This window comes from Tribolium castaneum, chromosome 8, assembly GCF_031307605.1.
Source record: "Tribolium castaneum strain GA2 chromosome 8, icTriCast1.1, whole genome shotgun sequence".
NCBI lineage: Eukaryota > Metazoa > Arthropoda > Insecta > Coleoptera > Tenebrionidae > Tribolium > Tribolium castaneum.
The window spans coordinates 15,147,204-15,162,161 of record NC_087401.1 but is presented as its reverse complement, the minus strand read 5'-3'; the positions used below and the strand labels follow the sequence as shown (position 1 = coordinate 15,162,161).

The following is a 14,958-nucleotide window of genomic DNA, read 5'->3' as shown; positions in this document are numbered from 1 at the left end:
AATTTTATCAAGAGATGTGGAATGAGGTGCGAGTGTCACACGAGTGAAACAGTAAATACAAAAATGTGTGCATTAGACGAAGACGGACATTATTTTTTATTACAACTGCAATTTTGACGCAAAATAATTAACATAAATAATTACGTTTTTTTTGCAAGTTTTAGTCGCATTTCGCAGGTAATTGCACCAATTTATACAAACGTTTGCTATTATTTTATAAAATTAAAACGGCGTATTGTTGGTTGCATAACCACAAGGGGCAAAGGTCACAAATAAACGTTTGTAAATTGATTGCACATAATTGTTGATCGGAATAAGTAAGTTTTATCAAATATTGTTGTGCTCGTATAACTGGTTGCCTGCCCCAAAACATGTTTATTGTTTTTTTTAATAAATTATACGTTATTAGCGCTGTTATTATGGCTAAGTATGTTACTTATGTTTAGCCACGTAACTCAAATTGCGTGTTACATCAGTTTTTGTAATAATAAAGTAATTATTTTTTATTTTTTTTCACTAATCCGTGATTAATAAATTCTTAATTCTCACCAACAAACAAGTAATTATCGTCAGTTTGCATAATGCTTGTAAAAAATGCGAAACCTTGGAATATTTCTGTTATTGCCCTTCTCTTCAATCAAATGAAGAAACTACCCACCTTAATGATTTTGCTATCAATAATGCAAAAGAAGTCAATTTTGATGCTTCAAGTGGCATTTTCTTGCCTTAAACGAAGTGCTGGTATCAAAACTTTCTTAAATATAAGTGAAAGTTTAAATATAATGTGACCCAAATAATAGACTTCTCATTCCACGAACAACCAGCATGTGAGAAAGGAGTCAAGTGAAAAAAAATTCAGTTTGAATAAATGAAAGTGTTTCTAATATGAGGTTGTGTTTGGTTGTTTTCACTTTCGTTTTACAAGTTTTTGGTGAGTTTTGTGTTTTTGGTGATTTTGGGGTGATTTTGCCTTTTAGGTGTCCACCTGTTGATTGTTCCTGATGAAATCCCCACTATTTTATCGGTGATTTACTCGAATATCCCAGTTTTGAAGAAAGGTACAATAGTATTATTTGGGTGTTACTTGAGGAATTTTCGAAAAAAAAATTACAGGGACGGATTCGAGATTAGGATGGGGTTTTCGGTTGGGTGACAGGGCCGATTTTCAAGTTCTTGTTGAATTGGGGCCCCAGACGTACACGCAGCCTTTGGGCAACCAGGGCGATAATAATAGCAATAAGCGGAACACTTTGAACACACTTTCGGACACTTTGTACGCCCAGAGACAGAAAGAAAAGCAACAAAAACAGGAAAAACAGAAAGAAATCTCCGATACCGAAGGTGGTAAATGGTTAGAGAGTTGGAGTAAAAGTGTGCGCGAAAAACCGGTCGGAGATGAGGTTCAGGATGTGCCACCGGGGGCGAAGCCCGGGATTGCAGTCGGGGAAATTGATGCCAAATCGGTAATTCCGGATGACGCCACTTTGAAATTGCTAGAATTGCATAAAGAAAAACGAGTGGAAGCAACGACGGAAAGTGAAAGTACGACCAAGTCCGAGTGATTGTCTTGCCATTAAATATGTATGATAACTATTGGTGCCAAAGATGTGAAAGGGCGTAATAAAATTATTTAAAAAAATTAACGATTCAACATTTTTTGCGTAAAATTAGGGTATCCATTTTATTCAACAAAAAAATTCGTAACTCAAAAATTAAAAGTCGTAGAACAATGCGGTTTGTTCCAGTGAATTCAGCGGCTCATTTTCTGAATTGCACCATTATTCTACGAGATCTAATATTTTCAATTTTTTTGCTCAAATTTACTGAGTAAAATACACTTTTACCTTCAAAGTAATGAAAAAAAAATTTTTTTAAACTCACTCCAGCAAATTTTTATGGGCTTCTATATGTCTTAACAACCCACTAAAGTTGTTAAAAGTCCACAAAAAGTCCATTTGATCAATTTTTTGGTGTTTGATTTTTCCCATTTTTGTCGCGATTTTGGTCAATTTTTGGTGCCCGGAACATTTCTCGAGCAATAGCTCCGGAACTATTAGAGATAACCCCATGAAGTGTATTATCGTTGGATATCTCTTTTCATTATCAATTGTTTTCAAAAAAGGCTTTTGTTCTCCGACTAACAGTTTTTGAGCAAACTGCAAATAAAAGCAATAATAGGTAAAATTTTAAAAAAATTATAACTGAAAAACTATTGGGAATTTGGCAATTTTCTCGATGCCAATCGATTTCCCGGATCATTTTGCATAGGTGTGGATGAAAATAGTTCCACTTTTCCGAATAGTATTGCCGTAATTTATATTACTTTAATTTGAAAAAATGGTGGATGCGCCGAGGTATTTTTTAAAAAATTCATAACTTAAAAACTACAAGTCGTACAGCAAAACGGTTTCTTCCAGTAAATTCAGCGGCTCATTTTCCGTATTTTACTAACTTTTCACGAGATATAAAATTTTGATTTTTTTTGCTGAAATTTCCTTCAAGAAAGTGAAAAAAATTTTTTTTTTAAAACTTGCTTTATCATAGTTTTTCGGACCTATATATTTTTTTACAATCCTCTAGAGTTGTTAAAGGTTCAAAAAAAGGCCATATGTTCGATTTTATGATGTTTGATTTTTTCATTTTTCGTCGCAAATTTTGTCGATTTTGGGTACCCGGAACTTTTGTCAAGCAATAGCTCCGGAACTATTAGAGATAACCCTATGAAGTGTATTATCGTTGGAAAGCTCTTTAAATTATCTATCCTTTTCAGAAAAAGATATTGTTCTCCGACTAATAGTTTTCGAGCAAATTGCTGACAAATGCAAAAATTGGTAAAATTTTAAAAAATTTATAACTAAAAAACTATTGGTAATTTGGCAATTTTCTCGGTGCCAATCGATTCCCCGGATCATTTTGCATAGGTATGGATCAAAATAGTTCCACTTTTTCGAATAATTTAGCCATAAATGAGAAAATAAAAAAAATTTAAAAAAAGTTAACACCCCCCCCTTAAAATCGGTCAATTTTTAAAGTGTCTCTAAATCAAATGAAACCTATTCTATCTTATAGATTTTGATGTGCTCTTTCCGATCTAAAAAAGCGTTTTCTCCTAACTCTTTTAGTTTGGCTGTAATCGGGGTTTGAAAATTGAAATTTTTTTTGCGAGATATCGCCTTGAGTCCTATGCCATTTTGTAGAGTTTTTTATTCCGGTTGTCCTCCATTTTTCCGTTTCTCGATAACTCTAATAGTTTCGCCGTAATTGGCGGTTGAAAATTGAAAAAAAGTGAAAATGGAACCTTTTTCTGCGTTTTTCTCTGAAACTGTAAGACTTAGAGCAACGAACAAAAAGCCATCTGATAGCGCTTAATTTTATCTATTTTTTCGACCAAACCCGGAGCCGCTCCGGGCAACGGTTCCGGCTACAGAGGCGATCAAAGTTTTTCACTAAAAAAATTCATAAAAAAAACTAAAAGTCGTAGAGCACTGCGGTTTGTTCCATTGAATTCTACGGCTCATTTTACATATTATATCAATTTTTCACAGGAATTAAAAATTTAAAATTTTTTGCCTAAATTTAGGGTAGCCATTTGTCATTGTGGAAAATTTTATTCAATAAAAAAATTCATAACTCGAAAACTAAAAGTCGTAGAGCAACGCGGTTTGTTCCATTGGATTCAGCGGCTTTTTTTCTGTATTACACCATCTTTTCACGAGATTTAAAATTTTCAATTTTTTTGCCCAAATTTCCTGAGTAATAAATACACTTACCTTCCAAGTAATGAAAAAAAAATTTTTTTTAAACTCACTTCAGCAAATTATTATGGATTTCTTCATATCTTAACAACCCACAAAAGTTGTTAAAAGTCCACAAAAAGTTCATATGTTCGATTTTTTGATGTTTGATTTTTTCAATTTTCGTCGCAGTGTTTGTCGATTTTGGGTACCCGGAACTTTTGTCGAGCAATAGCTCCGGAACTACCAGAGATAACCCCATGAAGTGTATTATCGTTGGAAAGCTCTTTAAATTATCTATCTTTTTCAAAAAAAAAATTGTTCCCCGACTAATAGTTTTCGAGCAAATTGGAGACAAATGCAAAAATTGGTAAAATTTTAAAAAATTCATAACTAAAAAACTATTGGGAATTTGGCAATTTTCTCGGTGCCAATCGATTCCCCGGCTCATTTTACATATCCTTTTTACCAAAATAGTGCCATTTTTTCAATTAGCTTTACCGTAAATAAAAGAATAAGAATCGAAGAATTTGTGACTAAATGGTAAACCATGGAATATAACATTTTCGCCTAGTTTTTTTAGATTCGTCGTAATCGACATTTGAAAATGAATTTAACTGTTCTAAGAAAACCTGAACTTTGGTTACTTTTCGACAAATGTCTCTGTTGTCGTCTTCTACTTTTCTGGACGTATGTATAAGTAAATAAAACAAATAATATGTTTTTTTACTTTCTTTATGTTCTTTACATACATATTTGTAAATATTTACAATACTTTAAGTGCTTCTCGGCGCGCCCTCTCCATGTACACACATCGAGTCGTTAAAATATGATTGTGCAATAATAAATCATCTCACTCGTGAAAGTGCACCATTTATATACAAACCCCCCCTTATGTTTTATGAATCTAAAAACCAGATCATGTAACGTTAATCTCTTCGTCGCTATCGTTCGAACTGTCGTAATCCACCCCGTCGTAGTGGTAGGTCTGTACGGGAAGTCCCGCCTCCCTTTCCGGCGAGTTTACAGGAGAGATATCCTGCACGTCTGTCAGATCCAGTTTGGGCTTGTCGCCGTCGGCGTCGCTCAGGTCCGGATGGGGGTTGTTCTTGTTGGGGAGCGTTTGCTCGCGCGACCCGCCGGCCGCCAACAATTCCCTCTCCTTGGAGTTTCTCCACTTCATTCGGCGGTTTTGGAACCAGATTTTCACCTGCAACAAAAATCGATCCACTGCAGATTTTATTTAATTTGATGCAGGACCTCTTCAATGGGGGCTTTGTTCGGCTTTGTTACCCTCAACTGGGGGCTTGCCCTAATTAGGGCGCTCTCTACACAATTTTGATTCCAGCGATAGAGATCTGTCCGATAACGTTATTGATTCGATAAACTACCAATAAAGTACAAAAAGTGTTTTTCTGTGAATATTTTACCAGAAGTTATTGAAATCGGGGCAAATATTAAAAGGCAAAAATTACTAGACTTAAGCCTTTTGAAAAATGCGACGAAAACACTTTGTATTTTTAGAAACTGCATTTTTTCGAGTTTTTGGCGTAACACATGCCATTCCTTATTTTAATCAAATCTTTAAAAAACAGTTTCGAAATAATACAATTTTGAAAAATATAAAATTTTAATCGCCTTGGAAATTTGTATCTAATATCGTTAGCTCTTTTTGAACATTGATCAAAAAATAAGTTAAAGTTAATAAAAATTGTTAAAATAATACTTTTAACTGAAAAAGAACATCTTGTTTTATAAAAAAAGTTTAAACATGTAATACATTATTTTTATTCTACAAAAAATATTCAAAATTATTTTCACTAAATATAACATTGGTGTACTAATTATTGCACACAAGGTTAATTTTTGGCAAATATACATTTCGCTAATAACGGTATTTTCAAAGCTAACTTAATTTTACTTTGCCAGAAATCCGGAATTAAATTTTTGAGTTTTAATTTTTTTCACCCTTAAATAAAAATAAAGTTTATATTACATCACTGAACATAGAAAAAAATGCTTTTTTTAAATTCTGAAATTTGATTTCACGTACTATTTAAGAAAATCAACTTAGCTTGACCTGACCTGACCTGACTTGACCTGACCCCACTATTTAAAACGTACTATTTAAAAAAATCGACTTTGCCTTGTATTTCTAAAACAAATGACGATAGAAAATTGACAAAGTTTTCGCAATTTTCATGATACTTTGTTATACCGTTCTAAAAATATTTAGCTATTTCCACATTTTTTTGATAGGTTCTGTCATTGTTTTTCACATTTTACACTTTAAAGCGGCTCATTTTTAGTTTTTTGTCAATGGTTTTAGATTCATCAGTATGGAAAAAGACTGTTTTCTAAAAATAGAACTAAAAATAGAACAATATCGTAAATATTTTAACAAAAAGTGTTTGTACCTCAGTGTACAAAGAAGCTGATGACAAAAGATTAGAAAAGAATAGAAGTTCATTTGGCTGTCCTATGATTTGTAAAAAACATTTTGAAATCACGAGAAAAACAAAAAACTGTTACCAAATTTTTAGCTAATTTGTACCAATTCGATTAATTAACTCATAGGAAATTTTGAAACCTTCAGAGCTTTTTGACTCCAAGCTACAAAGCGACTTAAAAGTAAAAGTATTTAGAAATGGCAGACCTGACCTGACCTGACCTGACTTATAATGACCCAAATGTAAATCTTTATAATTTAAAAAATAAATAACTACAATCAACTCAAACGACGAATAATTTATTGATCGATAGATTTCTGAAACCCATTTTGAAGTTATGCTAGGATAAAGTTGTTATCGGTCAGATAAAAAAATATAACTTTTTAACTTTTAATCACGTTTAATTAAAAAATTGGTAAAAGCTTAGGTAATTCCCCTGTTGTAAAATCATCCCTCATGTGGACTTAATAAAAATTGTTTTTACAACCGCCCATAAACCGCCACTTTTCCCTAAAACCTCCCTTAACGTCCACTTTACGGCAAATTAAATCCACCCCGCCCGCATAAACCCCAATAATTCCGTCACATAAGAATCCGTAAACCCCCTCCTGGGCGCCCGCCTTTGCAATAATAAAACAATCATCCCTTATCGCAATTAAACCCCATTTAAGCGTCCTTTATCTCTGATCGGGAAGCGCCGTGCGCGAGTCCTTAGGGTCGAAAATGCGTGGCACTTGAAAGGCGGTCCCCGAGACTCCGTAAGAAATCCCTCCAATGGCGATCGCCCCATCCCCTCCTCGCGCCGCCGAATACCGGCCCTAAAAAGTGCCCAGAGCCGGACTCGCACTTTTTACGCTCTCTCTATTTTTTTTGTCTCAACAAAATGGATTACTTACTTGGCTGTCTTTGAGGCCGAGCTTTTCGGCGAGTTTCTTGCGGTCCGGTTTACTGATGTATTTCTGGATTTGGAAGCGGCGCTCCAGGCCTTTGCGTTGGAGGTCGCTGAAGACGGCACGACGCATCATCCCGCGGCGGGGCTTCCCCCGGCCGCTGTGTGCCCATGGGAAAGTGCCAGGGAGGGGAAACACAGCCGATTGTGAGCCCGATACCGGTGTCGTCACTAATAAGTTGACAAAAAATCGGTTAAAATTTAAATTTTGCGTTAAATTACTTAGTTATCTACTTTAAAATTAGGTTGCAACACTGGGAATGTACCAACTTAATAAAATTGAATAATATGCTTGAATCTAATAGAAGTAAACTGTTGTAATATTTAATTTAATTATTTTAACTTTATTTTTAATTCTATCATTGGAAAGTCTCGTCTTATTAAAAATATCGTAATTTTTGACGTGAGTGTATGGTTTTTTGGCGTGAATCGCGCTCAAAAAACATTACAAACACACTAAAAAGCCAAAAGTGCGTCAATATCTATACATTTTTGGTAATTTTTGCCAAAGTTTTACAAAATAAGTGAGTTTTTTGTTTAAAAACAAGACAAAATTAACAAAAAAAAATAGATTATCTCATTTTTTGGCTTACGATATATATATATGTGAATTTATACAATGTGGTCAAAAATGGTTGTTCATCAAGTCGACTATGGAATTCAAATTTAATATTCATATGACTATTGTAGTTTTTTTGTCAAATCTTTGAATTACTTTTTACTCACTTTTTTCAAGTATAGGGTTTGTCTTGATTTATGTTGATTTTATATTTTTGTTGTTGCGTATTCTTTTGTTTTTTCATTATTTTGACCAATCTGACGGCATTCACAATTTAAATAAGCGAGTGTAGTAAACGATAAATGCTAAAAAAACTATCTTAAATTAAAAAAAAAGGCAAAAATTACGTAATTTTCAAGCTTTATTGGTAATATTTTGGTCCATTCGAGTAAAATTCTCCGAAAGAAGTGAGGTTTTAACTTAAAATTGTGTTTCAGTATTATATAGGGTTATTCTCATATGAGACGTGGGGCCGCGCCTGACTAGGTAAAAACTTTATTACACAATACATTTTATAAAGCTAAGTGTATTCTTGTTTTTATTTTTAATACAAACATAGAATGTTTTTGAAACGTCAGAGAATTTTAAATTAATTAGGAAAATGTTGAAAAAAATCTCATATGTGCGACTATTCTAGTTTTCGAAATATAGTAAAAAATATTTTTTTGTATATTTACTTTCTGTTAAATCTAATAAAATACGTCAAAATAATAAAATTTTTGACCACAGAGAAGAAATTTTGGAAAATAAGTAAGTTCTTAACTCAAAAATAACACAATTTTCGGACTAATTAGATGATTTTTCACCGTTTTTTACAAAAATATTTCGAAAAAAACAAACTAATCTACTCCGAACAGCTCAAAAAACGGATAATTTTACTCAAATTTGGGCATTTTTGACGAAATTTTACGAAATAATAAAATTTCTTATTAATAAATTAAAATAAGTCTACACAGTTCTGTTAAATCAACGAGTTTTTTCCTACAAATAACATAGATTCGCGATAAATTAAGGAATTTTTAAATGACATTTTACGAAAAATGTGAGTTTCTTGTTCATATAGTTTCTAAGAATTCTTTTAAACAGACCATGACTTGTATACTTGCTTGTATCTTGTGATTTTTAAGATAATTACCCAAAATATGTGTAATTTTCTACTCAAAAAGGCTTTTTTTGACTTTATTTTCTCTTATAATGAAAATAAGTGGATTTTTGGCTTAAAAACGTAATAACATGTTCGAAAAAAGTAATTTTCGATTTTCCTTGATAATTTTTCAGTGAATATTTGAGAAAAATTCAGCGGGAGAAGTGCAATTTTTACTTAAAAATTTAATATAACTTATGTAAATGATTTTGTACTAATGCCAGCGTGGTTTTTTACCTTTTAAGAGAAATTTTGCAAAAAATTTTTGTTTATTAGAAATAAAAGAATTTTATACCAAAATGAGTTTTTAACAAAATTATGTAACAATTCTCGTAAAGATTTATATTTAAATTTGATACAAAATGTTGTACGCCTTCTTGATTTCGAGTTTTGAACAAACTGAGTTTTTTTTTACATTTTTTGAGGACAAATAGTTTTACTGGTAACACTTACAATGTTTTGAATTATAACAATAAACTTATTATTTTGATAAGTGTTAACAAAACTACACGTACTAGTTTTAAAATCGTTAAAATTATAAAAGTAAAAACAGAAATAAAAACGTTAGCCATTACAAAATTATCAGCAGATTTTCTCGTAATTTTATTATTATTTACTCGGCGATTAAACATCACATAAACAAAATTTTTCCTTCATTAAATGGGGAATTAAAGCGCTTTCAAACAACATAAACATAAATAGTTGCGACTTTTAGTTCTCGAAAGAAATAAAAAACTACAAATCATAAATTCTCGACCATTCGAGTCAGGATTTTTTATCCCCTTTTTACCTGTGAGATAGGGTTGGGGCCTGCAGTGCGCCAGAAGCAAATGGGGGTTGAAATGCGGCCTACTGGCCACCGGTTTGGCTATCGACGTCGAATGGTTGCTGAGGTAGGAGAGTCCGAGTAGACTGGGAGGCGCCACGTGTAGTAGATTTTCTACAAACAAAGAAGAAAATTATTACATCGAGAGAACGGTGAAAATCCGATGGTGTGAAAAGTCACTAGAGGCGCTACCCGAAGAGGAAACCACGTCATACACTTCACCACCTTGCAAGTGTGCCCTTCGGGAGTTGCCCTAGCAACGGGGGATGCCTTCAAGTGGCAACTTAGACCCGGCGCCTCCACCAATTTATTGAAATTATTCCAAGTGCACAAAAAATCAACATTCGGTATTTCGCGAAATAAAACGGTACAGTAACGTGATCAAGTTTGCGGGACGAGCCGATGACGAGTGGATAATGTCTATAATTGCTATATAATACCTACTGAGTAAAAATTTCTAAAACCAACGAAGTTTGTGGAAAATCCGGGGCCTATTTAAAACAGAAAGAACAAAAAAATTAAAAAATAGTTGCTATTTTATAATAATTACGTTTCAAAAAAGCAAAAATTTTGAGCTTCATTGGTTATATTTTGGTCCTATTTGAGTAAAATTTTGCGAGAGAAGTGAGACTTTAACGTAAAAATGTGCTTAAGCATTATACAGGGTTATTTTATAATTTTATAATTTGGTTATATAATACCTACTAGATTAAAAATTTACTAAAGCCAACGAAGTTTAACAAGGAAAGAACAAAAAATTAAAAGAAATAGTTACTATTTTCTAATAATTACGTCAAAAAATTATGTCAATATCTATGCCTTTGCAGATGATACAAGATTTAAATGAAATTTTTTTATTTTCTAAAAGTATTGGCTTGAATTTAAGTACGAGCAAAAGTTTGTCGATTTGTATTTTCACAATTTTTGTAAATTTTATTTGCTCATTTATTTATTTTTCTGAGTATTTACTTTTTAGTTATTATTATTATTACTATTTATAATTATTGTTAATATTAAAAAAATATCAATGAAGAGAATATCAAAAACAGAAAAAGAACTATGATTGTGGAGAATTTTTCTTTTGACGATAAAATTTCATTTTAACGTAGAAAACAGTAGACACAATATCATTTTATCGTTTCTGATGTATTTATTTCTGTAAGAGAAACCTCCAATGTCTGTGTTCAAGTTGGTTATTTTTTTTTGTTGAATTCAGTTAACTGATAAAAAGAATAAATTTTTAGTTGTGACTAATAAAAGTTATGCATTGTTGTGTTATTTTAAATGCGTGTTGCGTTTGCAATTACGCGGCAGTCGGAGCACAAAAGGTGTTAATTGTGCCCCATGTCGTTGTCACTTTTCATTTCCCTTGTCCGGAAAATCCCATTTTCCCCTTGGTGACGTTTATATTCGCACCCTTTTTTTCTGGAATAACTTTTAAATTGTCGCGACCGCATTCCTCCAGCGATCGGTTATTATTCCCTTAAACATTCCTCCAGATTTATGTGATGCTATCTGAATAGTGCGAACGAAATAAAATCGGGAATATTCCTCCGGAGTCAATTTATTCCCGGATTTAGCATTCGAAACGCGCCGTTTGAATTAATACGTGTAAATGCGCGGCATGTTTTTTCGACAGGACTAGGGAAAAGATTTAGTTTCGGAGTGGTGGATTTTCGGCTTTAAGAATATTCGGTATAAGGGCGGTTGGAGAGAGGGTAGCTAAGTGCCGTGCCAGATGACGCTGCTCAAATCAACCCCTTGTAGTGCGGACCGGCGTCTTGCGAGAGCGGACACAATGTTTCTAACCGAATCGGGGCACGAAAATGTTGGAATTTCACGAGTAAACATTCAACTTTCTGATAAATTACGACACTCTGTATGTTTTGTATCACTTCGGTGTTTCCTCCTTTTAATTCGGTTTGCTTTGTTTCGCAGGACAATTTACAAAAAATTATATAAACATGTACCTAATTAAATAAAAATGAACTTAAAAAAATTTACAATAATCCTTTTTCCCTGTTTCCTGTAGGTACTTTTAAGTTCGTTAATGAGTTGTGAGAAAAATTAAAAATAATTTTTTCTGAAGGAATGAATGAAGAGACTGGTTTTAGCCGCATAGGGAATACAAATCAATTTTTTTCAGTGAGAAATTTAAATGTTTTTAAATATGATTGTCTGTGACTAAAAAATAATGCAAAGACAGGAAGTTATGAAAATTGATAACTTTGCCAACTTGATTTCAAAATTACATGCCACAATGATCTGAGATCAAAGCTTAGCGTTTATTATTTTATTCAAAATGAGTCTGTTAAAAGTATTTTTTACTGTCTTTTAAAAGCTAATAATTGCACAGAGGTCTGCTTTTGCTGTTAAATGCTTTATATTTTTTTCTATGTATGTGAATTTTTTCAGAAATTTTATACAATGTCTTCTAATTTAAATTAATAAAATTAAAACAACGTTTATGCAATTTATGCATCTTTTGTTTTAGAATGACAGTAAGAAATAATTTCTTGCAGCCACTTAATAGTTATTTAATTATTTAATCAATTTTGAACTCAAAATTTCGAAATAAATTCCGAATTTAGCACAAAATTTTGACTTGAAATTTTAGTAGTGTTATTCAAAAATTTTTGTTTTCAAATTACTATTTTATAATTTTTTGTTTTTCCACATTTTTAATATTCTTATTATATTATAGTTATTTCCTTATATTAAATTTGTCAATAATACTCTGTTTTTTTTAGAAAAAGCAACACCTGATGTCTTTTTTGTAACTTTTTATTTTCCTTTTAATTCGAATAACTTTAAATTCAATTTAAAAAATATTGAAGAGAGTTCTTATCTCCTATCATTTTTTTAACTTATATTCTCTTTTGTGCTTTGAAATTCTGATCTCTAGACATACGACAATTTTCATAAAATTCAATAAAGACCATTCTATTACTCCTTGAGAAATTGGATCCGAAGTACGTATTTTCAAAAAAAAAAAAATGAGAATACCAAAAGATTTATTACAAATGAGAGATCTTTACTAAAAGTTTATAAAAATAAATAAATTTAAAAATAGTATCAAAAAGAAACAGATTTTTATTAAGTATTATTTTTTCAATTTAAGAGTTATGTTAATACATTAAATAGAAATTGAAATTAACTTAAATTAAATCATAGTTTCTTGCTTCTAATTTTTTTATTATTTGTTATTCCTTACCTTAAAAACTACTTTGAGCAAAATGGTTTTTCGAAATTTGACTTGGAATTTTAGTAGACATGCAAAAGCTACTCAAAATTTTTGTTTTTAAAACACTATTTTTTACATTTTCATCGTCTTATAATATACAGCGTGTTTCACATTTAATACACATTTAATTATTTAATTTTTGGAAACCCATAACAGTGACTGTTTTATTAATAGTCATAAATTTATGTTTTCCACAAACAATTATTATGTGTTCTAATAATTCTAATCTATTTATCTTAATTACTAATTAACTAAAAATGTTGTAATTTTTTGAAGGGGTGAACAAATTAGAGAAAATTTGTAATCGAGTTTGTATCGGAATATGTATTGTTGGTGGCATTTTACAACCGCAGGCCTCGTAAAATTATGTGAAACACCCTCTATTTGCTTATATTAAATTTGTCAATAATTCATTGTTTTTGTTTAGAAAAAAGCAACACCTGATGTCTATTTTCTAACATTTTATTCTTATTTTATTTCGAATTGTTCTCTTTTATATTAAGTTTAGTATATTTTGGTAATTCTTAATTTATTACGTTTGTTTTTCTAATAAAATTTCTCTGCAAAGAGACTTGTAATCAAAACAAAATATTTCGAGAACTGAACACAAAATATTTATTTATAATTATTAAATTTATTACTTAAATTTAAAAATATCATTTCATTATTTTTTTAACTTTTATTGAAATTGTGATCTTTACATTTTTTTTAAATAATTTGTGTTATTTTTTTCTAATTTTTTAGTTGTTTGTTATTCCTTTAAAACTGTTTTGAGCAAAATGTTTTTTTTTTCGAACAATAAATCTCAATCCGCCCCTTGGGCCTCCCCAAACACGAAATATTGTTCCAAATTGCCCGCTGTTTTTTACCCCTCATCCCCTATTGTATCACCGACCACACGTATATTATTCTAAGCGATTAAGTCAAGCAAACGGCAAAGAAAAACATCCCCGATTTTTCTAACACCTTGTAAAAACATCCCATTATAGAGCTATCTATTTATAATGTCCAACAAACCGGCCCATTGTATCCGCACAAAAGCTAATCCGTATTGAGCTCTTGCTACATTTACCCCCCGGATTATCCCGGAATGTTTTATTGGGTTGGTTGGTACCGCTGGCGGTACGCACTCACCATTTTGCTGATTATTCCTTTGTTGCTGGTGCTCGTCGCCCAGAATGGCACTAACACTAAATTTCAAAACGGGTTTAGTGTCTTTAATATCACTAGTGATTCTGCACTGGAAAAAATTGCACTCGAGGCGGCCACAATTCGAGCAAATCCGGTTTTTCAGCCGCAAGAAAACGTCGCTTTTCTCCGGAGTTAGGCGCTCACTTTCCGACTTTCGGTCCTCTTCCAAGGGCTCCGGCGTGGAAAGGAGGTTTTCCATCGAGAACGGGCTGTTGACACTCTTGAGCATTTTCTTGAACATCATTACACTGCGGCCATGGTCCCGGAAAAAATCGCGCGATGTATGAATGTATAAAGAGGCCTGGAAACGTTTCTCTTTGCGCAGAGGGCTAAATATAACTGATATATTTGACGAAAACCACCCTTGAAGTTCGAAAAGGGGAGGTGCTTAACGCGATGAGGGGTGGGCCTTTCTTTATCTTTATTTTATTGTACTTCCAGCCTTAAATTCATGTTTTATAAGCTCTATTAACGTTATTTATTGCGGGCTTTTAATGCGATTTTTACAATTCGGTTTATTAATGGAATGTGATGATTGACGGAGCAATCAAATGCGAACCGGAAACTAAATATTATTTTCGACGATTTCCGCAACACGACATTGAATATAATATAATAAAGCCGAGGGAAATTTTGCTCATATCATTATGAACGACAGCCGTCAACGCCAGAACAATGCGAGCATTCGGGGAAAAAATATTACGGAAAATTGTTGATTTAAAAGTTGCCGACAAGCGATTTTTTGTACACGGGTGGGGGGCGACACCCCCAACACGACTCGGTACACAAGAGTCACTTTTTTGCAAATTTCAATTTTTTAAAATTTAATAAATCAACAAATTGTTTGCCATTTACTGGGAA

The 14,958-nt window shown here is 32.3% G+C and overlaps 2 protein-coding genes across 2 annotated transcripts; one reads left to right on the top strand and one right to left on the bottom strand.

Annotated features, from left to right (window-relative positions):
• Positions 1–773: 773 nt before the first annotated feature.
• Positions 774–1,643, top strand: snsl (snustorr snarlik). The gene is made up of 3 exons (XM_966309.4): positions 774–931; positions 978–1,058; positions 1,114–1,643. Exons 1-3 carry the CDS (start codon positions 886–888, stop codon positions 1,560–1,562), a joined length of 576 nt encoding a protein of 191 aa, XP_971402.1. The 5' UTR covers positions 774–885; the 3' UTR covers positions 1,563–1,643.
• A 2,822-nt stretch (positions 1,644–4,465) lies between these two features.
• On the bottom strand, positions 4,466–14,425 carry Dbx. The gene is made up of 4 exons (XM_008192484.3): positions 14,041–14,425; positions 9,627–9,776; positions 7,081–7,304; positions 4,466–4,944 (listed from the first exon to the last, which is right to left on the bottom strand). Exons 1-4 carry the CDS (start codon positions 14,339–14,341, stop codon positions 4,654–4,656), a joined length of 966 nt encoding a protein of 321 aa, XP_008190706.2. The 5' UTR covers positions 14,342–14,425; the 3' UTR covers positions 4,466–4,653.
• Between the last annotated feature and the right edge of the window lie 533 nt (positions 14,426–14,958).